The sequence below is a fragment of the Globicephala melas genome, chromosome 8, assembly GCF_963455315.2.
Source record: "Globicephala melas chromosome 8, mGloMel1.2, whole genome shotgun sequence".
Classification (NCBI taxonomy): Eukaryota; Metazoa; Chordata; class Mammalia; order Artiodactyla; family Delphinidae; genus Globicephala; species Globicephala melas.
In genome coordinates, this window is record NC_083321.1 from 100117803 (window position 1) to 100145027 (window position 27225).

Below are 27225 nucleotides of genomic sequence, written 5' to 3' on the forward strand. Positions count from 1 at the left end.
AGCTGGCAGGAGCCCCTTCCTCAGAGGTCTGGGCACAAGCCCAGGGGTCCTTGCTTCCTACTCAGAGCCTCCTCCTCAGAGGTCAGGGTCCCAGGCTCTGGGTCCCCCTTCCTCGAAATGTCTAAGGTTCAGTGATTCTAGCCTCTTCCTTTGTTTTCCCAGCCCCAGCAGTTGTCACCTCCATGACACCTAAGCATTCTCTTGTGATATTTTTTTTTTTTTTTTTTAGGTGCGCGGGCCTCTCACTGTTGTGGCCTCTCCCGTTGCGGAGCACAGGCTCCGTACGCGCAGGCTCAGTGGCCATGGCTCACGGGCCCAGCCGCTCCGCGGCATGTGGGATCTTCCCGCACCGGGGCAAGAACCCGTGTCCCCTGCATCGGCAGGTGGACTCTCAACCACTGCACCACCAGGGAAGCCCTCTTGTGCTACTTAATTAGCAACTTTATATCCAGTTACCAATTCTTTATAGTAAGTTCTCTTCTCAACTGACTGATGGGCCTCTGTCTCCTGTCTGGACCCTGACTGACACAGGTCAGAAAGAATTGAAGTTTTCTGGGGGCCGAGGGCCTGCTTCTCTTGGCCAGCCTGCGGAGAGCTCCCCTGCCTCCTCCATTCCCAGAATTATTTGGCTGCCGGTTGCCAAGGAGATGGCTGACAATTTCCAGTCGCCAAGCCTCCCCCTGGAGCTCTACGGAGACATGCTGGAAACTCCCTCCTCCTTCCAGCTCCCCAGCCAGGGAACTTGGAGAATCAAGCCAGGCTGGGGAGCGGGGGACTGGGAAGCGGGGAGGAGGGAGCAGACCAGGCCTGAAGATGGAGTTAGAGGCAAGAGTTTTCCTTGAGCCCTGGCTTCCTCCACAGACCTCAGTGCCTGGCCTGGCTCCCCCTCAGCCCTGTTCAGACAGACACCCACTGGGTCCAGCCAAGGCTGAATTCTCCAACCAGGCCCTCAATCAGAGAAAGCTGTCCTAACACTGTCACTCCAGACATGATAGAAGCCCCATCGCCAGCTGGAGCAGGGAAGGGCCTGGAACATCTACAGGGGAGGAACCTCAGCCTTGCCCAAGCTTTCTTCTAGTGGAACAGCATTCAACACGCACTCCAACCTGGTGTCACGGCGCAGGCTCCAGGCTATTTCATAATAGACATAACAGCAACGCTAATGATAATAATAGCAGGGAGGTGGGTGTGAGTCTCACTCCACAAACATGTGTGTGCAAGAGTATCTGTTCCTTTATTTCATTAAAATCAAATAAAGTGGATCCCATACTGGAGCCCTGCCCCTCCCAGGGTCCCACCAGAATCTTGGAGGTTTATCAGTTAAAACGGAGAAGCTTCGAACCTCGGGTCCCTTATGGTTGCTGCCGACCTTGTTGCCCGAGCCTCCAGGGGGCTCTACACTTCTCTGCCGCCCTGGGTCACGGGCCTGGACTTCAGATTCATCCTGTCCCAGGGACCCAGGAACCTCTGACCTGTCCCCAGGTCAGGGAAATCTCCTCCTCTCCACTTTAAGTGCCTCCAAATGCTCTTTCCTTTCTCCTGCCCACCACTTCCACTGAGAACACCTGACACCACTTTTCAACGAGTTTAGGCTTTTACAAAAATAGGGAAATGCTAACTTTGGTGTCAAGCAGGTTTTGCATCTGCCCCGTAAAAATCCCTGAACCAATATGGAACTAAAGACCTGGCTACAGCTGCTTCATTGATTTTATTTTCACGGAGGTGTTTTAAAGTAAAGATACCATGACATCCCATCCTTGAATATCTTAGTATTCATTAAAAAAACAAATAGAAACATTGTCTTACATAAACACAAAACTATTATCACACATAACAAAATTAACAACAATTTTCTAATAGCAGCCTCCTTTTATAGGGGAAAAACTGAGACTGGGAGTAAGTCACTTGTTTGCTGTCACCCAGCTAGTGGATGATGGAGCCAGGATCCGAACGCTGATCTGATTCCAAGATCTGCTCTCGTTTCACCCCCTACTTCTGTACAGTGGTTTCTATGCTTTTTGCAGACCTCTCCTGCTTCACCACGCAGCCAGCTCTTACGGCAACTCAGAGAAGCGGCTGGTGGGCATTACGACCACATTGTTCATCCATCAGGAAACGGAGGCCCAGAGAAACGGGGTGTCCTGCCCACAGCGGCCCAGGAAGGGCTGTTTGTGGAAGGGCACCGAGAGTGGTCGAGCAGATGGAAGGAGGGCTCGTTACCAGGCAGAGCTGGCACAGACACCAGGCCCCGAGGGGGCTCTACCTCTCCCGCCTCCCCTTCCTTCTTCCCCTGCTCTGTTGTTCTCCCTCTCTTCACCCCTCCATCTAGGGCCCCATTCATTTCCTCTCCGGTCTCCAAGGAGCAGTGTACAAAGTGACTAAGCCGTGACCCCTGCCGGACCCTCTGTCCCTCCTGCCCCCATCCCCCTCCTCTCAGCCGTGAACGCAGCGGGAGCCATGTGGACTGTGGAGCCTCTGGCCCATTTCCTCTCCAGCCCTCAGCTCGTCTCCCGCTGGGGTCCCCAGGGGGAGCCTATGGTTGGCCTCCAACAAGGCCCACGTGGACACACATGGAAAAGCCATTTATTTCCAGGATCATCTTCTTCCTCTGCTCCAGCCCAGCTGTCCCCATCCTTCCACATTCTGCTCTTCCCAAGGCCTGGGGGTTCAGAATCAGGCCTGCAGGTTGGCTCAGAGAAGCAGAGATGTGAGTGCAAGAAAGGAAGAGGCCAGGAATGAGAATCCCCTGGCCCCGCGTTTAACAAGGGTCACAGTCTGGCGCGATGCTGCCCATAGCGCTGCGGAGGTTCCTGGAAAGTGAGGCAGTGGCCGGAAACCTGGACAGTTGCTGCACCGCAGCTCTCCCTCGTCCAAGGATCGGGGAGCCCCACGGAGAGGCTGCGTCCTCTCAGAGTGCTGAGTTCTGTCCAGCGTTGCTCATGGGCCTGGGTGAAGGCCCAGCAAAGCAGTGGAGTCAACATGCCCTGGTACATGGTGGCCAGGAAACAAATGTTTACTGGACTGATAAATAAAACCCTAACAGTACGTAACCGAGAAAGATTTTGAGTCTTCTTGTCAGAGAGAAGGAACTTAGCGGTTCCACGGACCCCTGGTCAGCTCAGAGGTGACATAGCTTCAGGTGGGTGGGGACAGAATGGAAGAGGCCCAAAGGTGGGGAGCCAAGTGGGGCGTGGGGAATGAAGCCGTCGGGGGAAAGAGAGGAGAGAATTTGAGTGCATTCGCGAAATGTGGACAGCAGTGCTGTCTCCTGGAGGGTGGAAAACACATAGCACACCCATCACACGCCTGGCGATGGTTGGGAGCTCAGATTACCATCCAGGTGGAGGAGAGGAGGGCTGGACATGCTGTTTCAAATATTTGATGACTTTCATTTGGAAGAGGGATTTGAATCGTTTTGCAAAGTTTCATGGGAGGAACTCAACCCCTAGGATAGATGTGTCAGAAAAGCAGATTCCAGTTCAACCTAAACACAAAGAGGGCGAGAACGAGCATTGACTGAACGTGCACTGTGGACCGTGGGCTTACGAGGTGCCGGATGTGTGTGGCTGCATCCTCTCTCTCCAATACCCTGAAGAGGTCGTTATTATTATGCTCGTTTTAAAGGTGAGGACGATGAGGCTCAGAGCAGGCGCGTTGCTTGCCCAAGGTCGTGCTGTAGTACACTGCCCACTTAACGTTGGTCAAGGGCAGAGGCTGAAGGGCACGTGTCCCGAAGGCTGCAGTGGGGACTCCTGTGCTGCGAGGGAGGTCCCACTGACCCACTCGGAGCCTTCCGCCTGGTTCTCTAAAACTTCAGCTCAAACTAATCAAGAGTCTGGGTCCTCAAGCACGTCCTCATGCCTCCTCTTTTCTAAGTTTAGTTGAGAGACCCCTGCAGGCTGACCCCTCATTGCTCCTGACTCACACTATCTCCTCTCCCTCCCTCCGGAATCTCCGGAGGCAATGAATGTGGGTGCTGATGGGAGCCCTTGGAACCAGGTGGGCTGTGGATGGAGGTCCCACCGTGAGGGTGGAGCTCATAGGGTCTGAGCAGGAGTGGCAGATGAGAAGCTGGGACCAAAACCTGAGAGCCTGCAGCTCTATCTGCTCCAGGGACTCGGCACGGAGCACACCCAGGGCAAAGAATGGTAGCAGGTTATGCTGGCTTAGCTAACGCTCCTTGGAAAAGAAAGGAGGGGAGAAAGGGAGGCACCAACCGTATACAGCACAGTGCCTTGCTCTTCACTGATGCAAGATCACACGGTGATGAAGAGGCAACGCTGTGTTCTGATCACTGTACTCTTTTGTCTCTCAACAGTGAAGGACCGGGACATCCCTGGTGGCACAGTGGTTAATAATCCTCCTGCCAATACAGGGGGCACAGGTTCGATCCCTGGTCCGGGAGGATTCCACATACCGCGGAGCAACTAAGCCCGTGCACCACAACTACTGAGCCTGTGCTCTAGAGCCTGCGAGCCACAACTACTGAGCCCGTGTGCCCAGAGCCCGTGCTCCACAACAGGAGAAGCCACCGCAATGAGAAGCCCGCGCACCAGAACGAAGAGTAGCCTCCGCTCGCCGCAACTAGAGAAAGCCCGCGTGCAGCAATGAAGACCCAACACAGCCAAAAATAAATAAATATTTAATAAATAAATAAATTAATTTTTTTAAAAAAATGAAGGACCCCCTCAGCTTGTCTCTCTGGGGCCCTGAGCTCTGCCATTCCAGTCATGCCTCCTCTTCCCTTCCAGACAGGCTGCAGCTCTGCCCGGGATCCTGGCCTGGCAGAGCCAGGTGAACTGTAGGTGCCAACTTCTCTGGGCCATGGTGGGTTGGGGGGTGGGCTGGGGCCTCAGATATTCGGTCAAACGTTATTCTGGATGTGTCTGGGAGGGTGTCTCTTGATGAGATGAACATTTGCATCAGTAAAATGTTCCCCCTCCCACTCACGTGGGCCTCGTCCCATCAGCTGAAGGCCTGGATAGAACAAAAAGTGGACCTTCCCCCAAATAAGAGGGAACTGCTCCTGCCTGAGCACGTGGAGCTGAGGCATCCGTCTCTTCTCGCCCTTGGACTCGAACTGAAACAGCAGCAGTTCATGGGTGTCAAGCTTGCCAGTCTCTGAACCGGAACCTACACCCTCGGCTCTCTCCCCTGGGCTCCAGCTTGCCGACTGCAGACCCTGGGACTTGCCAGGCCCCATAATCACCTGAGCCAATTCCTTACAATAAGTCTCTTTCTACAGACACACATCCTATTGGTTCTCTTTCTCTGGAGAATCTGGACAAGTAAACTCCTTCCCCGACTCTGCCTTCCAGGGTCCCCCATGAGACACAGTGGGTTCAACAGCAGCTCCCAAGTCTTCTGTGATCCTGGGAGAAACAGAAGAGAAAGGGTAGAGAGGCTGGGGGAGAAAAGGTAGAGAGGCTGGGGGAGAAAAGGTAGAGAGGCTGGAGGAGAAAAGGTAGAGAGGCTGGGGGAGAAAAGGTAGAGAGGCTGATTCCACAAGCAGAATAGGTTAACTGCAGGGCCAGCACAAACCCTCGTTACAAGCCAGAGTCTCCTTTAAAGTTTTCCTGATTTACCCTGCCTGAATTCTCACGTTTTCTCTGGACACAGGGGCTGCTGCCCACCCTGAGGTGGACGACAGTGCTAGATAACCATTCTTTGCTCCCCAAAGAACGTCTAACAGGGTTCTGATGCTTTCCCAGTTAGGGTGGGGGGATCAGAATGAGGGGGGATATAGTCAATAGGGTAGGGCAAATAGGGTAGTGCCACCCCCACTAGGTAGGACCCTGACCCCCAGGGATATCTGCCATTCTGCTCAAAGCTGAGTTAGGATGGCATGGGGGCTGAAGACCCTGTGGAGAGCATGGAGGAAACTTGGCCGTGGGCTAAGTGAGAGTGGGACACCTGGCTGTCCATTGTCCTAGGACAAGTGAGAGGCCGAGAGCACATGGCGAGCATCTCTGGGCCCAGGAGGAGCCTGCCTGGCATCAGCTCTGACAGCTCCTGTCCCAGCTGAGCCCTGAGGAACCTGACACCAGACATCAGAGCTCATCTCACTGGGGTCCAGGAATCTCACCCTCCCCCCAACCCCTCCATCAGATAATGGAAAACTCTGATCTCATCTCAGGCTGTCACTCAAAGACAGCTATGGCAGCAGGACATGCTGAGAGCAAGAGGGAGAGAGAGAGAGTGCTGGGATTCAGAGAGCCCTGGACAGCAGGAAAGCTGGTCTCCATTCCAGCTCCAGGGCCCTGACTTTGCAGGCCACATCTAGCTAGGAGCTTGAAAGCTGGTGCACCGACTCTGTGCTGGGCATTATTCGTGTGTGTGTGTGTGTGTGTGTGTGTGTGTGTGTGTGTGTGTGTGTGAATTTTATCAAGCATATGTAATAGTATATTTATAAAAAGAATGTACAGCTTGTAAACTGTAACCCCTACCCAAGACAAGAAATAGAACATTATGAGAGCCCAAGAAGCCCCACAATGCTAGTGTGAGTTTTTTGTTTAATATTCACAATAATCTTTACAAGAAAGGAGGTACTATTATCCCCATTAATCTGTGAAGAAACTAGAGCTCAGAGAGGCTCAGAAATGTTCAAGTTTCAGGGGTCGTCAGCCAAATCCAAACTCTGGAGATGTTTGAGTCCAGAGCTCCTGGCAACACTCCACCAGCTTCTCCCCACGAAACCTGAGGAAAACATGAGAGGGGTCAAAGGGCATTTAAAGGCGTGTCTGCACCTCCTGATCTCCATGGTCTGGAGGGCTGCACACGGGGGTCCTGCACTGGGCAGGTGGTTGGACTTGATGAGGTTGGGGCCTTTTTCACCTCCATGCTCGGCATTTTAATTTCATAATTTCATTAAAATCAAAGTTCAGAGAGCACAGGGTCCTCCCCCAGGTCTGCCCCAGCCCGGTCCTGCCCTGCACTACTCTGCATTATGGATGGAGTGAATCATCTGGTAAGCAATTCACCCGTAATTGGGACAGTGAGGGTAACAGGAGATCAGGGGTGGAGGTGTAGGGAGGGCCAAGGTTGGCAACCTGAGCCAGACCCCCCATTCTTCCGGGGCTGGGCTTCCAGGGAGCCCAAGAGCCAGGCAGGAACCTCGAAGGGGCAGCCACCCAGGGAGACGGGGCCATGGTGGGTCAGAGGGCCCTGAGCTGACCACTTAGCCTCCTGCAGCGGGTACCCCTCTGCCTGCTGCATCCAGGGGCCTCAGGCGAGTCATGCTCAGGCCACGCTGTGCCGGTGGGTAGGCAGGGCCAGGGCACAGAGAGCACTCTGCTTTACCTTAAGAAGCCATTAGAGCTTATGCTGAGGGCCGCTGTCAGGGAGTCAGCATGGAGTGACATGGGCAGATCTGGGTTTCAGAAAGTTCCCTCCAAAGCTGACAGTTTTCAGGGAGCTGGGAACAGTGGGGAGACCTTTGAAATAGTCTAGGTGGGAGATGCTGGTAGCGTGGGCCAAAGCAGGGTCCATGAGGTTGGAAAGAACCAGTTTCTGGGTTAAATGTCTTTCTTTTTTCTTTCTTTTTTTTTTTTTTTTTAGCTGTGCCCTGGGGCATGTGGGATCTTAGGTCCCCGACCAGGGATCGAACCCGCGTTCCCTGCAGTGGTAGCTCAGAGTCTTAAGCGCCGAACCGCCAGGGAAGTCGCTACATGTCTTTCTTCTTGATCAGTTGAACATCGGAATCTTGCCTTTGATCCCTTCCCTCCAACTCCATGCTGGTCTCCTCTGCTTCTCTCTCTGCGGAAGCTGTGGGGACAGCAGCGGGGAGAATCTGAAGTTGGGAGTTAGACCAGGGCTCCAATCCCAGCTCCTCCACCTACTGTGTGGCTTTAGACGAAGTGATTTCATGTTTCAGAGTCTGGAGGGATGTCATCGTCATTACAGTTAAGATCAGTAGGTGATGCAGGGGAAGAGTCCAGTGCAGGGCACGGCACAGGGGGGCACTCAGTCCACGGAAGCTAGTGCGAATGAGCCCCGTGGCTCGGTTGTCCCCCGACGCACTTATTTTCTTAAGTTTGCTGAGGCTCTTCACAGTATGCTGACCACAAGGGACAGAAGAACAGGGTGCTCAGGCAGGTCCTGGGGTTCCACGCTGGGCCCCGAGCAGGAAAGAACGCCTGCTGGCCTGCCTTGTCCATGATGACTGTTTACTGCCTGACTCCCTGGGAGACTGGGAGCTCCATGAGGGCGGGGATGAGTGGCTCATTTGTCACTGCGCCTGTGCCTGGCCTGGAGCACGTGCTCCGTAATTAACAGTTGACGCGTGGATGCTCGATGTGCTGACGGCAGGCTGGGGTCGTCTTCCTTTTGCTGCAGTGGGTCTGGAATCCCCCTGGGATCCTTACTCAGCGATCTCTGGGGCCTGAACGGCCGGCGGCCACGTACATCTCCTGAGTCTCGGGAGTCATTTTCTGGCTGATCATCAGATCGACTCCTGGATGCTTGTTAAAATACAGATTCCTGGGCCCTGACCCCTCCCCCCCAGCCCAGGGGATTCTGACTCAGTAGTCTGGGATGAAGCCCAGGAATCTACATTTTTATCAAGCTTTCCAAAAGGTCTGATGGGAACCTCTGCTCCAGTGTCCCACCCCACCCACTTCTACAGCACAGCCTGACAGGAAGCTCCGTGGGCTCCCGCAGAAACCGTCTCTTGTCCACCAACTCCAAAAGGGCTTATGCTGCCTTGTCAAACCCTGTGCAGCCCGCCCTGCAGACCGGTAACAGAGATTCTGGGCGATGACGGGGAGCAGGGGACCCCAGAACTGCCCAGACAGCCTGCATTGCCTCTGTCTCCAGGGCAGCCCCAGGCGACCCCAGGACTACCAGAGGAGGCCCCCTCCACCCGAGGAGTGCAGGGCAGCTCCGTGGAGCTGGCTGTGGCTCCCGGCCTGCCCCCCAGCGGTCTTCTGGAGCTTCGCCCCCCAAGGCCCACTGATTCCGCAGCTCGTGGCTGTCACCAGCAGAGCAGAGTCTAAGGCGGAGGCCGGGGCATTGGCTCTGGGGGCCGTGAGTGAGCCTACAGAACAGAAGCCTGGTGCTGGGGGAGCTGGGAAGGGGGCCCACGGCCACCTCCTGTGCCAGGCCCGACACGAGGCCGGAGGCCAGCTCCATACCACCCGCCCCTCCCTTGCTCTGGCCGTGCTGGCTGCGGGGCTTGGCCAGGGACCCAGGCTGGCTTGAGCTGCATCGCAGGCTGCTTTGCATCTATTTGCATGTGTTTCCCATTGTGTTCTGCTGGGCGTGGGTTCTACTGGGCCCTCCTCCAGGCAGTGGGGAGACCTGGGATCATGAAGAAGGGATGCTCAGGGCCCGGTGGGTAGGCCAAACCCTGCCAGCAAGCTCTGGGCTGCTGGACACAGCTGGGCATGACCCGGGTCTGTGATAAGAAACACAGGGCCTCTCCTTCCCTTGGCCAGTGCCCGTATCAAAGCCTCAGGTGCAGCTGAGCGACCTGTCCCCAGTGGAGGGGACCTCCGTGGTGGCCACATGTGCAGTGTGGGAGGTCACAGAGCCCGTGACCTTTGCCTGGTAGCATCAGGCACCGGAGGCCCTGGAGAGGCCCTGGTAGGGGTCACGAAGCATCTGATCCAGCTGGACCCCGTCAATCGGACACACCTGGGCTGGTATATGTGCCCTGCCCACAACACCGTCAACTGGCTGAGCAGTGATGAGCCTTCCTGGATATCATCTGTGAGTCAGAATGGTCTTGGGGGAGGGGTCAGGGCTTGCAACCACCTACCCACCTGGGCTTGGCTTCTTGACACACCTCAGGGCCCCTAGGAGTACCCTAGCCCTCCAAGAGGCTCCAGTAGGCAGGAGCTCAAGGCATTGTACCCATTGGTGCCAAATACGGCTCTAGTACAAGGGGTTTTCACCTTTTCAAGGTCATGGGCCCCTCTTACCAGGAAAATGTGCATACGTTCATAGTCACAATTTGACCCATAATTTCAGGGGTGGCTCAGAAAGTCTGCCTTTGACTGGCTGAACCCTGAAGAAACAGGGAGGGGGCCACAGTGGGAAGAGAGGGTGACAATTTGGTGCTAAGTCTGAGGCTGAGAAGCTGAAGTTAGAAATCAGAAGCTTCTGTTGAAAGCAAGCACGCACAGCAAACAAAGGATTACTTTTCAGAAGACATAAAGATTTCCAAAACAACCAGTGAGGAAGAAGCAGCAATCCATACAAAAGTGGACAAAAGACTAGAATAGTTATTTCAGTGAAGAGGAGAACACATGAAGCTAATTAACTTCTAAACATTTTTTCAAAAAAATTTTTTAATTTAAAAATGAAATCAGTGGTTGGTGATAGTCTAGAGCTGCACCGTCCAGTAGGGTAGCCACTTGCATGACTTTGATCATCTGGGATGTGGCTGAACCTGACTGAGATGTGCTCTGAGTATAAAATGCACACTAGATTTTGAAGACTTAATCTAATATATGGGCTCATCAATACTTTTTATTGTACCTTGAAACTATAATATTCTGCATGTGTTTGGTTAAACCAAAAATATTATTAAAATTGTTAAAAACTATTGGTGTTTTTTTGCTTGGTTGGGTTTGGTTATTTTTCCTTTTTGAGATTTGGAAAATTTAACACATCTGTGGCACACGTCTACCTATTGAACAGTGCTGGTCTAGAGGATTTAGGGAGCTAGGGCTCTGTCTAACGATGTCCACTAAGGATGGTGGTCTGTGCAAACTGTGAACTGAGGACTGTGGAGGAGACAGGTGAGCAGTTCTTGGGAAAGAGGTAGGAGGAGAAGGAAGCAGGCAATGTCGTCTGGAGTCACACAGCCACCCAGCTCCCCAGCAGCAGGGTCCTCACCTGCACCAGCCAGCACCCAGCCCCGGCTCTGCCTGCCCTCTGCGGATCACGCCCTGTGAGTGCACGCAGGAAACAGCAGGGCTCTGCCATTCTAGGCAGAGGAGTGGGCAGGGGCCAGACCAGTGGGACCCTGGGATCTGGGGAGGGACTCCAGACCACAAGCTCCAGGACTTGCCGTGTAATGAGGAGGTGACAGCACTTGCTCAGTCCCCACCTCCCAGCTTTTCTCTCCTCTCCAGCCCCGGTCTCCACCCACACTGTGCCCTGTCCTCAGTCCGGGCTTAGAGCCCTGCAACACCCTCCTTACCATCTCCCAGCCTCCAGGGAGGTGCTCATCGACCCGACCCTCTACTTCTACCACTCTATTATTGCATGTTGGTCTTGAAATATGCCTTTGGCTTTCTCTCTGCCTTGGAAACTCCTACCCGTCTACCAAGACCAAGTTTACATGTCATCCTGTCTTCAAAGTCCTCCTCCCTGAAGCCCCAGAGAGTCTGACTTTCTACCTATACTCTAGCACTCATCAGATTGTACTGCAATTGTTTGCTTAGCATCTGTTCCCACGACTTCCCTGGCACATGGTCGGCCCTCAATAAATGGAGAATGAATAAATGATTGAGTGACTCTGTACATGGAGGAATGAGTGAGTGAAACAGTAAATGAAGGAGGGAAGGATGGGTAGGCCTGCCGGCCATTCCTCCTCCTGTAGGGCCATGCCGAGCCGTGTTCCCTACCTAGGGCAGCCCCTCTGGGGCCCCACCTGCTGGACCATGGCCACAATCAGAGACCAGTTCATCATGCTGAGCTGTGAGGGGCCTGGAGCTCCCTGCTGTGCCGAGCTGGTCTGATGGATGGCAGCCCACCTCGGCACCAGCAGCCGCTCCTCGCTGGCCGTCCACCTCCTCCAGGCCCAGGACGACCTGGCTGGCAGAGAGTTCACGTGCCTGGGCACTCACCCACTCAGGGTCCCCGACGCCCTCTGCCGGCTCCAGCTAGGTGAGTGGGGGCTGGAGACTCGGTTCTGGGGCAGGGTGGGAGCAGCAGCCCTTTGGAATCGGGATGAGGGGCTCTGGGGGACAGCTGTGCTGGAATGCAAAGTAAGTCAAGATACTGTGTCACCTCACCTCCCAGGGACTCAAAGTTTTTGATCCATACAATCAGGGGGCTTGGTCTAGGTCTGTATTGTGCAATAAAAATATAATGTGAGCCATATATATATATATATATATATAATTTAAAAATTTCTAGTAGCCACACTTAAAAAAGTAAAAAGAAACAGTGAAACATTTTATTTAGCTTGATATATCCAATATGTTATCATTTCAACATGTAATGATAAAATTATTAATGAGATATTTTACATTCTTTTTTTTTCGTGCTGTCTTCAAAATCTGGTGTGTGTATTTATAGTGACAGCACATCTCAACATGGACTGGCCACATTTCAAGTGCTAGATAGGCCCATGTGTGTTTGGAGGGGGGAGCCATTACTGGACAGCACCATCTAGACCATGAGGGATCCTGTCACCCTCCTTTGCATCAATTTGCATGAAATGTGCCTGACTATATTCTTGACTTGCATTAACGTTTCAGGTGCCAGAGGTCTCTCTCTGCCTCTCCCACTCCCTCTATTCGTTTTTGGTCTGATTTCTTTCTCTGTCTTTGTCTGGCCCTGGCAGTCCTATTTATTGCCAACTCAAGAAAAAAAGAATTAAATATTGAAGTAAAAATTTCAGAAAAGCAAGCAGCAGAGCTGTCACATAGAACAATTCTCACAAAATGATTCATATCTTGGTTTCCAAACGTTGGGTGACTAGCATGTTTTCAGGGAGGTCCACCACTCAGAATATTTCCTTCCCTTCTTACTCAGTCTCGGGACTGGAAATTCCATCATAGGAGATTCACGGACACCTGAAACCCTGGGTCTCTAGGAGTCAGTGCATAAAAACTGAGCACCTGCTATGGGTCCGGTCCTGTGCCCTGGTGGAGGGGTTGTGGGCCTTTAGGGGGAAGGAGGCCCTTTGCCATGTGCTAGGAGGAGGTGCTTAATGCAGAGGTGAATAGGGCAGGGGCCCCACCTGTAGGAGCTGCTCTGTGGTCGGGTGGGAGAGGAGCATCGAGGAACACAGCTGCTATCAGTAAAGCCTGGAGCAGATGGTGACAGGAATTCGGCATAGAATGAGAGCCTGTAAGAGGAGGCAGACCGGGCCATGACAGGCTTCACTGTCAAACCCACAGGCCCCGTCTCCTCTGTCCCCCACCATCTCCTCCACTGCCGGCCAGCACCTCACCTCCAAGCCTCTCCACTAGCCCAGACACAGGGGGCACCTTCTAGCCTTACCCTCTCTGTCCCTGTGGAAGCCCCACAGCTGGCAGTGGCTGAGCCCTGGGTGTCAGTGCTGGAGGGGGGGAGACGCCTGGCTGGGATGTGCCCTCCTCGGGGGCACGCCACCTGCCCAGCTCCTCTGGCTGGGATCCCAGCAACGGCAGGTGGAGCCAGGCACTTCGGGGTTCATGCTGCACCCTGAGGGTGCCCAGCTGCGCCTGAGTGTCCGGGATGCGCACCCAGCACGCCACACCTGCCAGTGCAAGGCCCGAAATGCCTTGGGCAACAGCAGTCGGAGCATCCTGCTGTAGGTGCTGAGTGAGTGAGGGGTGGCGTGCGTGTGGAGAGGGGGATGGGGAACCTCCAGCCATCGCCCTTTAGGTGGAAAGGCACAGGGATTCCCTGCTGCAAAACTTGGAGGCGTTACCTTTCTCAGACACAGGGCCTCAGAAAGCACAAGCCCCACGTGAACGTGAATCGGATGCACCTGAGTTCAGGCAAAAAAGGACGCCACGCAGTCAGAGTAATCTCCTGTTCCTCCATTTGTAGAGGAGGAAATTGAGGCCAGTGTGTAAGTCTAGGGTAACACAGACTAAAACTACACGGAAGTGGTCAACGCTACAACCCCGATCTGCACGTCACCAGCTTTTCTCAACAAAACCGTAATAAGCATGCGCGCGCATGCGCGCGCGGACATGGTTGTTGTTAGGAGCGCACACGCCTGTGTGTGTACCCACCCTCGACCCGGGATATCCAGCTACCCGCAACGTCACCTCACCGTCAGCCGCCTGACCTACGGGAGACGCCAGAGCGAGGTGCAGCTGCCATGGGCCGTCCGAGGCCCCGGGGGCACGCAGAGCATCTCTTTCCTGGGGCTTGGGAGACCGCAGCTGGTGACATAGAGCCGGAGAGCAGTGGCCGGCGGCCGGGGGGCTTGGACCCGGGGGTCCTCTATGCCTTCCACGTCCTGGCTCTGAATCACCGCACAGCTGGATACCCCTCTGAGGTGAAGACACCAGGTGCCGTAAGGCTAGCGCCGTGGAGCAACCCAGGTTTGCTCCACCGAACCGAACCCGGGGGCATCCCCGACTCTGTCCCTTCGCTTCCTTCCTCCTGAGTCCCTCCACCCCCAGCCTCTGTCCTCTTCTGCACCCTCCCCTCAGGTGACCCCCACTGCTATCTCTCCCCTCCGTCCCCTCCCGGGGAGGTTCTGGAGGCCCAGGCCTAGGGGTGGGAGCCACAGTCGGCTTGAATCAGAAGAAATAGGAAAAGGGGAGGTGCAGGTGCTGGTGATTAAATAAGGATGGAGGCCCGACTCCGCGCCTGAGTCTCACCTCCTGGGACAGAGGTGGGCTCTTGGCTTCCTGCTGCTCTTTCTCCACGCTGGGAATTCCTTGCGTTAAGGCATCCTTTCCTTCAGCCCCAGGCTGCCGAGATAACTGGCCTGCTGCCTCCCGTGCCAGATGTAGGGGACTTGGCTGGGGACTCAAAACCTCAAGAATACAGGCACGCAGAGCATCTCTTTCCTGGGGAGAGACCTGGTCTCCAGATTCTCTGTGTCAAGGCTTGCTCTTGATCACCCACCTCAGGTGGCGGGGGAACCGGATGAGCAGGGCACAGCCTACTTGGTACCCTATAAGCCACTGTTGCCAAGTTCAGCAGCGGCTCTAAACCTATCCCGTGCAACCCCGCCTAGCAGACCACCCCCTTCAGCGCCTATCCTGCAGTGCTGGATGCGGCAGGCACAGGAATGGTAGTGGCAACGGTGACTCTCTGCTGGTGTTCCAGTATGCTGCCCGGCACCTGGACACCTTCCCCTGTGAGTGGGAAGCTCAAGGGCAGGGTTGCTTGACCCTGTAAGGTGGCCCCATAAGATATAGACTCCCCTGGGCAAGGAATCTAGGCTCTTCCTTAGTTGTGACCTCTCCCCAGTGCTAGATGTCCATCAGGGCTCCAACCCCCAACCTCGGGCATCTAGGGCCACCCCCTTCTGGGTTCCTGAGTGTCAGGGAAGGGAGGGTTATTCTCCCAACACCTGTGCTGGTTGCTCAAGAAACGCACCTCTTCCTTTTCTTCCTACCGGCCTTGGGCGGTTGCCTGTTCCCAGGTGAGTATGGAAGCCCAGTCATTCTGGAGGTCAGGAAGGCTGGGAGAGTGTAATTGCCACTAACTTTACTCTCACACTTCACCCTCAGGGAGCAAAGTCACCAATATCGGGGTTCAAGGGGTGGCCCCGAGGCAATGACAGGTAAGCTCGATTTTATCCCCAAAGCCAGGAAACAGTCCTGAGTTTCATGCGTGATGCTCAGTCTCTCTTGTCCTCTGGGAACAATCTGGGGCACCCCCAGGGCATCTCTCTCTCCTTCGCTTGTGTCTGTTCTTTGTAGGCACTGAACCACTACCCACCACCCCAGGTTCGCATCCTGCACAAGAATCCCCGGGGGCTCCAGTAAACATCACCATCACAGTGACTGCCAAACCATAAGGCCTCAAGGGGAAGGTGCCAACACGCTTAGGGGAGAAGGTGGGGACGGGAACATCCCCTCGGTCATACTGAGTGTTAAAGCCAAGGTAGCTAAGACCCCACTACCCCTTCCCGCTGAATATCCGGCTTTTACAACCAGCACGAGGCTCAACTGCAGGGCCTCTAAATGACTTGATTATGAGACAAGTCCTGGCCCAGCTTGTGGAAGACAGAGGTGGAAAGACGAGGAAGACACACGACTGGGGAGAAGACGAATCGGCTGTCCGAGGGCAAGTGAGAACCACGGTGCCGGGACCAGTGTCTGGTGCCATAGGAGCGAGCTGCCTGCTTCCACACCAAGTCCGTGAACTGAGAAATCCCTCGATAAATCACACGTGATGCTCTCACCAGTGGATTATTCCGATTGCAGCTCCCACAGGGAAAGGCTGACCTGGCTTCAGCTGGGCTCCAGGTTTCCCTACTGGGAGGAAACTAGGGGATGGGAAGCAAGATCTACAGGCATGTGTGCCCTTCATTCAACTCTTGCAAGAGATGTGCTCGTCTAGTTCTTTCCACATCCCAAGTTCCTTCCCCAAGAACACGAGCTTCTACTGTAGGACCAGCTGAATCAGGGCTGGTAGCAGAGCCAGGTGCCCAGGGCCTTTGTCTCCCTTTCACCTTTCATGTAGGAATAGCACCGAGCCTGTCGTGAGCAAAGGGCCTCACAGTTGCTAGACCCCGGAGTCCGTGCCAACGAGACGGGACAGGGCTCTTGCCACCAGGCTTGGGGAGCTGGCTGAGAGGGGACCCGGCCAAGCCAAAGTCACACTTTGTCAGCCGCCAGCATGACTCACTGACTCCAAGCGTGTGTGTCTGACATCTGGGTGAAACACAAATGCATGCTTGTTCCACTGCCTGGAAGAGTCAGCAGAGCTGCCTCCGCGGGGGACTCAGATGAGAAGAAACAGCGAGAGAGCCAAGGGATCATCCTGCCAGGAATCAGGAAAGTGGCGCCTGAGAGGAGACGGAAAACTGACAGAAACTAAGTTCTCCTTAGGTTCTCACAGATTCAGACTTCATTAGACGAGGGGTTTCGAGTTCCCTCACAGCTCTCAGGACGGGGGCTGAGGTTCAAGGAAGGCTCTTTTAAATCTGGGGAACACAACAGAACAAGGCGGCCCCACCCCGTGCAAAAGTCCCTCTTGGCTTTCTGGTCTAAGCAGCCCAGACACTGAGTTTTTCAGGGCAGTAAAGCAAAGCTGCTTCTTGAGACTAAATTTCTACCCTGGGGTTCATAGGGACATAGGTAAACGGTAAAAATAGGTGAGGTCTCAGTAGGGACCCCTCTTCCTCACTCTCCTGCTGCTTCTCTCCTAATTCTTGCTTCCTTCCAAAGAAATACTGAGTTCCCCAAAGGGAGTCTGCCTGCTTCGACAGAGCTCCTTGGTGCACGTATTTTCCCAGCCTCCCATAAAATACCTGTCCTGGATCTTTTTCCTTCGGGGCCTGGATCTCTGCAGTCAGAACAGAATGGATTAACTCACTGGGCTCTGGGATGTGCATAGGGGATTTTCAGGGGAGGACAGGGGTCCAAAAATGTCAGAGTGAGATGTACACCCACCCCAATCACAGGCTATAAGCAGCTTTACACAAACAGGGAGCAATCAGGATCCCCATCTTCACGTGCTACTCTACATGAAAGCAGCATTCTCTTTTAATATAAAATCAAATCAACAAAATAAAACCTGTCGAAGCTACATCATTTAAAATATGTACAATTTCAAACATTACCACTTTAAGGAAAATAAAACATACTTTTCAATATGCTACAAAAACATGCATCTTAAAAGTCATTGCTTTAAAAGAGAGCAACACAGATGAAATTCAGTTATAAAGTTAACTTCTTGGCAGTACTGTAGCTGGAATGAGATTTGCATCACAATCAGCTTAGTAAGGATGTATTGGCCCTTGAGGACTCATTCAACAAAAACAAAACCCAGAAAGAGTTGCTTTTTCTAAAGACCACTTCAAAAGGTTTAAAACATTGCCGTTCCACTTACATCTTGTAGCGCACCCATCACCAGACGATCAGCGCATAACCAAAAGAAGGGAAAAAGGAGCTAGTGAAATAACATAGTAGGAGTGGGGGGAGTTTTATGCGAAAACAAAGACTCACAGCGAATTCTAAGAGGAGAAGAAACAGAGAGGCCTGACGGATTACAGGATCACTATTACGCTGAGAGAAGGTCAAATTCCCGTGCGCGGATGGTAGTGAGGGGGCGTCATGGAGAGAAATGAGGGCTCCGGGAAGACCAGGCAATAGGCTCAGAGCTCTGCCCATGGAGGACAGAGGCAGCTTCTCTCGTTGTGGAGTTAGAGCATCCGAGGAATCCCATGGCGGGGCGGGCCAGGGCTTACAGAACTGGACCAGTTCCATCAGGAGAGTGAACCACAATGCTTTCGGAAAGCGGTATGGAAACACGGAAGGAGCTCAGATTACAGCTCCAGGTAAGTTCAAATGCTGGCTCTGTGGCTCACCTGTGTGACCTGGGGACTTTACCACCTACTTTGTAGATGTGTCTTAACAGTAAGATTTGAGATAGCAGTAACAAGCACCAGCACAGTGCCTGGTACACAGCAGTTACTTCACAAATGTCAGAGCCATCGCCCACGCTGTACTTTCCTCTGACTTCCTGGCAAGTGACTTAGGTAGGACTGTTTTGGGTGACTGTGCAGGGCTAAAAGTTCAGAACAACTCACGGTTAGAGAGCACTCATAACTCCTAAACATGAAGGCAATTATATATATATTTATATTTATATATCTCAATATATAAAGGCATTTTTTATAAATAAAATACAATAAAAGGGATAACACTTAAAACAGCGTTACTAATAATATAAATAAAGCAGTCCACAATGAGATTGCCCTAAAGGTAAAGTTGTTTTCTCTTCGTAGTGGACAAATCCCGTATTCAAAGTCAATCTTTAAAAGCAGTTTATGACCTAAGGCTCATGCTAATACACCTCTGTTTCCTGAATCAAAATGACTGCCTACAAACATTTACTCCCCAGTTTTCTAAAACTCCCTTTGTGACTGTATTGCCGTAACTTGACTGGAAACACAGGGTTATGTCTTTATATTCTGTGTGCTAGGACTTTGTCCTTTGCTAGCCACAGAAGTAAGGGACACAGCTATCCCCCTCCAAAGCTAACTGCATCTAAGCAACATGAAGAATAAATCCAGTATACTACAGGCATGGACGTCTGGAATGGAGAACTTGACTGCAGCATCCCTGATACCCGACTAGGAAATCATATCTACTACATTCTACTCAAAGTAATCCTTGCATAGTGACCCAGCTCACAAAGCACATTCCACTAACAGTTCTATTTATAAAGTATATAGACATATGTAAGGGGATATTGATGCATTTATATAGAAAGTCGATTAGTACAGTATGCTAGTCTATTTCACTGCAATTGTTGGGAAACTGTAAACGTTTTCCACTTATGCTGGAATTGCTTGACTCTTAGGTAGGATCTGTTTCTTCCCCAAAGGGATATGCACAATCCAGAAAAGAGCAGTGATCCGTAAAGCTTGACTCAAGCTATTAAATACACTTAGAGTGTTGTTTTGTTTTGTTTTAGATGTGGAGAAGAAAAGCCTTCCAACGACAGCTGCAAACGTCCTCGTCACTCAGAGGCGGCAACAATTGTGATTTATGAGCTCTGCTAATCGAAGCTTTCGGTGCCTGTTACAATGACGACATTCAGAAAAAAATGTCTGGAAACTTCAAACCTCCAGATTCTTTTCTGACACTCCCATCTTCCAGGTATTGCCCAAGCTGGAAATCAGAAAACATCGATTTTCAGGGGCTGTGGTACCATGACACATCCTATACTAATGGGAGAGCTTCCGCCGAGATAGTCCCCCTGGAACCTTCCCTTTTTTCTTAAAATGCACATCTTTCTCTTCCAGTCACTACTTGAAAGTCTTATTTTGCTCCTACTCTTAGAAACAGTCAAAAAGAGCCCCATGGTGACCATGTTATAAACAAATGCAATTTAAAATTTTAGTAGGCATTCTTTTTCTCTCTGGCCCTGGCTCCCTTTCTGCTTCTACAATAACCCAACCAGACTTAACCACCACCATGTCCATGACACCCTTTGTGATTAGTGCCTAGAAAGCTGGACATAACTTGTGCCCATGTGCAGACGGTCTATAGGTCAACTATCACTTCTGTGGAAGGCACTCATCAAATTCACAAGACATCTGCTATTACAAACATCAGGCTACAACTGTGGTTGACTACAAATGTTCTCAGAAAGTCTGATAACATGATAGTGAAAGACAGCTTTCCTTCTGAAAAGTTCCAATGGCCTGTGCAATTCTCTCTTAGATGAGTCAGCCAATAGGTGGGATCATTGTAGGAGGGGCTCTTACTGTCGCTGAGGCTCTTGGACAACGTGGAATGATCCCACTGCTCTCATATGATTGAAAACTATGCCAAACCAGGTTGTTTACTACTGAGGGGGAGGAAGAAATAGGGAGGGAAACTTTTAAGGCATAAATAATATAAAAGGGCACACATTTTAAGATACATTCATATGACATTACTACTACAAAAAATAAATAACGATTTTTCTCTGAATTGAATTAATGTCCTTCACACAGTCCATCCCCAGGCCTGTTTTGTGCAGTTACTGGCTTGAAGTGGAAACATGACGAGGCACCGACACATCCTCAGGTTTCCTGGGATTGCTGAAGGACCCCTGAAGGGCTGTCTACAGGAATGCCAGGAGGAGACCATGGTGTCTTTTCAGCGCAATCCTTTGAAACAGGTGGCAAAATAAGAGGATTCCAACTTAAAATTTTGTTCTCTGTTTCTGAAGGCACACAGCTGTCTCCTGAAAAACAAAGGTTTGGAAATGATAAAGGCTGATTTTTATCAAAGCAGTCTACAAACATTACCTTGAGCAATAAAGAAAGAATCATGAGCAAAATCAGAGCCCAGTTACATTTAGTCTGAATTTGAGGGAGACAGTAGGTTTAAAAGGTTTAAAATAAAGTTGAGCTCTCATGAACAGCTGTACAATTCATCTCAGGGTTAAAGGAAACCCCTTAAAAGCCCCAAAATTACCATCTTAAACAAAGAGAGGCTACAACTCCAGAATCAATTCAAATGAAAAAGCTCAGGATCACAAAATGCATCCTTCTAGCAAGTCTACTTTCAGGTACAAACTGAATCAAAGCCTATTTGGATTTATTTTCCAAAATGTTCTCAGGATGAACAACCTGAGATGAATGGTGTGCATAACAAAATTTCAAAGAACTCTTTATTGAGTCAACTTTTTTTTAAGTATCCAATATCCCCCCCCCCCCACCCAATATCTAAGAAATATGTGAGTTGATCACAGAGAGAACATTCTGAAACCATCACCTTTCCTGATACAGTTCTTAGTTAACTGAAGACTATCTAGAAACTTAAGATTTATAATGTCTTGCTGTACCTCTGTTGAACTCTGCTGCAACTTCCACACAATCAGAGCTGGTCTCATTTCTATTGTCTTGACAGCAAATATGCTGAGCAGGTCTTCGTGCCTTGTCATCTTTGATGCCCTTCTCAGGTGACTGACCACAGTCGGGGACTGTGGAAGCCAGACATACAGGCCTCTTCATGTGAATGAGGGGCTTCATTTCCAAACCATCCTGAGGATAAGGCGCTACCACTGGGACCACAGGAAGGGGGCTGCTGCTGAAAGTGCCGTTGGTTTTGGTGAAACACCTATAAAGGGTAAACCAAAAGAAATAGAATCGTATCTAGAGGGATCAATAATTAAAAGTCACTCATTTTGAAATATCATTTGGTATTTTGTGTTCACAGATTCTTAAGAAAGACTGATGCTTAGAAATAACTAAATGATTCACTATGATGTGAAATATCAAAACTTAGAGTTAAAGTGAAATACAACAGGAGAATGCATCAAAAAGCAAACCAATTAAGAATGGAACTGTATATGATGACCTATCCCATGTTTCCTTTGCCCTCGTCTGCTGTCAGAAGTTGTCTTCATAATTAAATAGCTCCAGAATATAGCACACAGATGGAAAAGGCCATCCACACTGGAAGGAATGAAAGAGAAAAAGAGGAAGAGGACAGAAAGCTAAGAAACTTTGGTCACATGAGAGAAATGACCTTATGAAAGAAAGCCAACAAAAACACACTGTTTTGAAATCAGATATGTTCCCTCTCACTCTTGGAAAAAACACTACAAGAACTAGACACCCCAAATCCAGGTTTTATTTTTCAATTTTTTTCTTTGAAGAATTAATTGCTAGAATTTATTAGTACTGAGCATTCACTTCAATTCTGCCCTACTTTTATTTCTTGCCTTCATCCAAGATATGTGTTTTCTCTAATTTTTTTCCTTCCTGTTCTTCAGATTGGATAATTTCTATTGATCTTCCAGTTCATTGACTCTTGCTTCTGTTTTCTCCAATCTGATTTTAAGCCCAATCAGTAAACTTTCCATTCCAGGTATTTATACTTTTCAGCTTTGGCATTTCCACTTGATCTTTTTAACTGTTTCTATGTCTCAGATGAGATTCCCCACGTGGATTCATTGTGTGTATACCTTCAAGTCCTTGAGCATATTTGTAACAGCTGCTTTCAAGTCACTGTCTACTCCTTGTGATATCTGGATCATCTCAGAGTCTGTTTCTATTGACTATTTTTTTCCCTTGAGTAAGGATCACATTTTCCTATTTCCTTACATGTATAGTAATTTTTTTAACTGGATTTTTCCCTCTGATTTTCTGGTTGATCTGTTGGCCTCCACCTCCATCCTTCAACACCTTCACTTTGTGTTCTTGACCCAAGATTGGAGAATGCCCTCAGGCAAAAACCCATAAACGAATGTCACCCATTGTCTTTCAAGGTTAGATTTATTCAGTTTCTGCCTGCTTCTGGTTACTCTACAATACTTTCAAATTGTCCAGTTTCATCATTATTACCTGTGGATGATCAAGCTAGTCCATCATTAACAGAAACTGGAATCTAAGAAGTATTTATATAAAAAATAAAAATATTTTTTATTTATAAAATTAGGAGTGAGAAAAGTCTGGAGAAGACATTTCATTTGGCTTTGATCTGGGTTTGTTAGGTAGGAAACACACAGGACTGACCAGTAGTATGATGGAGCTAGGCATGTTAGGGAATAAAGATAAGAATTCTTTGGACTTCCATCCTTTGAACATGGGATGGTATGTTTCTGGAGCATAAGAAAATCAGTAAAAGGAAGTCCATGCAACTGTTACCAGCATTTCTGTTGGTTCAAGTTATTAGAAATACCAAATCCTAAGCATGAAGACTTGGAACCTGGAAGAGAATAAGACATCTGTCAGGAAACCAAATCCTTAATTTAAGTAAGTCCAACTTTAATTTCAAATAGAGAAATATATTCACTCTACACTTAGTAGAATTCAGATACCAGTCACCTGGCATGAAAGCAAAGTATGTCTGTCAGGTATTCATCTGCACAGAATAATTTGACTACAGCATTATCTAATATGACTGTAATTTTAACTTTTAATAGTACAGGAAAGATATATACCTGATTGAAAGAATATCTGTGTTCCCATGCAAGTGTTAAGGCAGTCAAAAGTGGAGGGAGCACTGGTGTGGAAGAAAGTTCGTTGGAGTCAGAATCAAAGCACTGTGCTGGACAGATCATGACTCCAGGAGAGCATGGCATTCCTTATTGGTCTGATGTGCATTTTATTCAACTCTGAACTTAAAAATTTTTTCCGGGGTGCTGACGAGGGTGAACACGAATCTCTTGACATCCATTTAAAAATGTCCATGTTATCAGTCTCTTTTTTCATTAGTCTCTTCCACTGTCGCAACACCCAGGGAATCTGAAAATCCCCTTGAATGTATTCAATTCATGAGAATCCACAGACTGTAAACAGGGTACTCACCCAAAATGTGGGGCAAGTCCAGGGGAAAAATCTTCTTGTTTTTTTTTTGTTTTTTGTTTTTTTTGGCCATGCTGCATGGCTTACAGGATCTTAGTTCCCCGACCAGGGATTGAAGCCGGGGCCACAGCAGTGAAAGCACTGAGTCCTAACCACTGGAGCACCAGGGAACTCCTGGAAAAATCTTTTTGCATTCAAACTACTACTAATGAGAATTTAATAGATATTATATATCTATAAATAATGTTACTTAGAAGAAACCTTTATTCTAAAACCATTTGCTGATACTTTCTAAATGTCAGACACTGTGGTAGACACTGAGAGTATAAAGATAAATACAACAGGTTCCAGCTCTCAGTCTAGCAGAGGAGAAAAAGTAAACAAATGGTTACAATATAATGTAGTAAGTGTAATATAAGAAGGTATAAAAGACACTGGGAGCGCTCAACTTTGAGATGGGCTATAGATGTATAGCTGATGAGAACAGGGTACTTCCCACATTCCAGCTAGAGACCAGTGTGTATTCCTCCATGCTATTTCAGACTCAAGCGTCTTATAATTGAGGAAATTACAGTAGATGGCAATTGTGGAATTAGAGAGTAAGAAGGATTCTGATTTCAAAAAACCATAAATATCTCTGGTCAGGGGAATCTATATGGCTACCATGATTCGCTGGAAATCATTCTTAAAAATTAAGTTCCTGGCTTCTGGCTATGGCCGATTAGTTTATATCAGAACAACTCTCCTGCCAAAAGCAACTTGGCAACTAAAAACGATGGAGAAATTTTAGTTTAAATCTGTCAAAATCATCAGAGAGCTACTCCAGCACTTAAGTGGCTGAGATTCCAGAAAGAAGGTAAATGTGAGTTTCAGCACCACTTTTCCTCATGAGGCATCTGCCCAGTTCAGTGCAGGATGAAACGCTAAGACGTCAGCAGGAAGTGGCTAAGGAGCTGAGCAGAACTTCTGGCAGTTTCCTGGGGCTGGGAAGACAGATATTGGAGCTCAGAGCCTACCAAAGAGAAGAGGCTCCGTAAACCCCCCCAGGCTTTTCACTGGGACCCTTGAAGGGTTACACTGTAAAAATAACAGTGAAGCAGGAATAGACAAGGCTTTTAAAAAGACTGAAACTCAGCATTAAATCAGCTCAGTCGCTGATTGGGTTAAAATGATCTGCCCGTTGCCTAACTGCCTGCCAAAAGCAAAAGTAAATCCTTTCTGGGGCAAGAAGACATCTTCCAGAGACTCTATGAGTTTTTATATGCAATGTCCAGAATTCAGTAAAAAATTACGTGGCATTTCTGGAGACAGAAACAAGAGAAAACTAAGTGATGCAGACATTGAGTTAGGAGACAAACATTTTAAAAGAACTGGATGAACATATTCAAGAAAACAGGTGACAAGATGGAGAATTTTAACAGAGACTTAGAATCTAATAATAATTATTATTTGGAATTTCTAAACTAAAAAGTAGAATACCTAAACGAAGAACTCAATTCATGGAGTTAAGACCAAATTGAACACAGATGACTAGAAGTTTACTAAACATGAAGCGTGTCTCTGCACGGTCTTCAGACTGAAGCACAGACACAAAAGGATGGAAAATACATAAAGAAGCTTAAGAGGCATACGAGGCATAGAAAAAAGCTCAAAAATATATGCAGGCACACCTCATTTTATTATGCTTCACCTTATTATACTTCGCAGATAACGCGTTTTATACAAACTGAAGGTTTGTGGCAGCCCTGCGTCAAGCAAGTTGATCAGCGCCATTTTTCCAACAGCGTTTGCTCACTTCTGTCTCTGTGATACATTTTGGTAACTCTTGAAATATTTCAAACTTTTTCATTATTATTATATTTGTTATGGTGATCTGTGATCAATGACCTTTGACTGTAGTTGTTTTGAGGTGCCACAAACACTGTTGTCTTATTTTAAGAAACTGCCACAGTCATTCCAGCCTTCAGCAACCATCACCCTGATCAGTCAACAGCCATCAACATCAAGGCAAGACCCTCCACCAGTGAAACGATTATGACTCACTGAAGGCTCAGATGATGGTTAGGATTTTTTTAAGCAATAAAGTATTTTTAAATTAAGGTATGTATATTTTTTTTGGACATAATCAAAAAATTCATGTGACTCACTTTATTGCAATATTCAATTTATTGCAGTGGTCTGGAACCAAACCCTTGATATCTCCAAGGTATGCCTGTAAAGTTGGCATCTCTCTGGAGGACAGAAAAGAGAGAATGGGATAAAAGCTGTATCTGGAGAGATAAAGGCTAAGAATTTTCTAAAACTGATGAAAGTTCAAGCCACAGATTTAAGAAGTTCTATGAACCCCAAGCAGAATAAATACAAAGAAAATTATACTTTCAAATGTGAATAATTAAACGGCTGGAAGCAAAAATACAAAGTGAAAATCATAAAAGCAGCCAGAAGAAAAAGACATTATCACCTTGAAAGGGAACAACAGCTGTATAGATGATTCTTCAATAGAAACAACAGAAGCAACAAAATAATGGAATGACATTGTTAAAGCACAAAAAGAAAGTAACTGCCAACCTAGAATTTAATGAACAGCAATAAATACCCTTTGAAAAGGAAGATGAATTGAAGACATTTCCAGACAAAAAATCTGGGAGAGTATGTAACCCTCAGACCTTTACTACAAGAAATACTATACGGAATTCTTCAAGTTGAGGGAAAATGAGTACCAGCAGACAACAGGAAGAAATACAGAAAAATCTACAAACAGGAAATGAGGGAGAGGGTGTGGAGAAAAGGGAACCCTCCTACACTGTTGGTGGGAATGTAAATTGGTGCAACCACTGTGGAGAACAGTATGGAGGTTCCTTAAAAAACTAAAAATAGAGCTACCATATGATCCAGCAATCCCACTCCTGGGCATGTACCTGGAGAAAACCGTAATTCAAAAAGACACATGCACCTCAGTGTTTATTGCAGCACTACATACAATTGTCAGGACATGGAAGCAACCTAAATGTCCATTGACAGATGAATGGATACAGAAGATGTGGTACATATATACAATGGAATATTACTCAGCCATAAAAAAGAATGAAATAATGCCATTTGTAGTGACATAGATGGACCTAGAGATCATCATATTGAGCGAAGTAAGTCAGACAGAGAAAGACAAATATCATATGACATTGCTGATATATGGAATCTAAAAAAATGGTACAAATGAACTTACTTACAAAACAGAGTCACGGATGTAGAAGACAAACTTATGATTACCAAGGGGGGAAGGGGAGTAGGGATCAATTGGGAGATTGGGACTGAAATATACACACTACTCTATATAAAATAGATAACTAATAAGAACCTACTGTATAGCATGGGGAACTCTACTCAATACTCTGTTATGACCTATATGGTCATAATCTAAAATAGAGTGGTTATATGTACATGTGTAACTGATTCACTTTGCTGTACACCTGAAACTAATACAACATTGTAAATCAACTATACTCCAATAAAAACTGGTTAAAAAAAAAAAGAAAGGGGCTTCCCTGGTGGCGCAGTGGTTGAGAGTCTGCCTGCCGATGCAGGGGACACGGGTTCGTGCCTTGGCCCGGGAAGATCCC

The 27225-nt window shown here is 48.8% G+C and overlaps 2 protein-coding genes across 2 annotated transcripts in view; one reads left to right on the forward strand and one right to left on the reverse strand.

Annotated features, from left to right (window-relative positions):
• The first annotated feature begins 7146 nt into the window (after positions 1-7146).
• On the forward strand, positions 7147-15649 carry VSIG10L2 (V-set and immunoglobulin domain containing 10 like 2). The gene is given in 15 exon segments (XM_030842359.2): positions 7147-7257; positions 8815-9175; positions 9435-9560; positions 9563-9685; positions 9688-9708; positions 9970-9983; positions 10769-10894; positions 11583-11835; positions 13200-13243; positions 13245-13486; positions 13922-14013; positions 14016-14185; positions 14864-14930; positions 14933-14983; positions 15552-15649. Coding segments are annotated over 15 exon segments (1899 nt in total).
• A 1649-nt stretch (positions 15650-17298) lies between these two features.
• CDON (cell adhesion associated, oncogene regulated) overlaps positions 17299-27225 on the reverse strand; it is a 100625-nt gene continuing 90698 nt past the window's right edge. Inside the window, exons 20-21 of the mRNA XM_030840688.2 lie at positions 21142-21416; positions 17299-20538 (exon numbers count right to left, since the gene is read on the reverse strand). Coding sequence (XP_030696548.2) covers positions 20375-20538; positions 21142-21416 — 439 coding nt within the window. The 3' untranslated portion in view covers positions 17299-20374. The remainder of the gene's footprint in view (positions 20539-21141; positions 21417-27225) is intronic.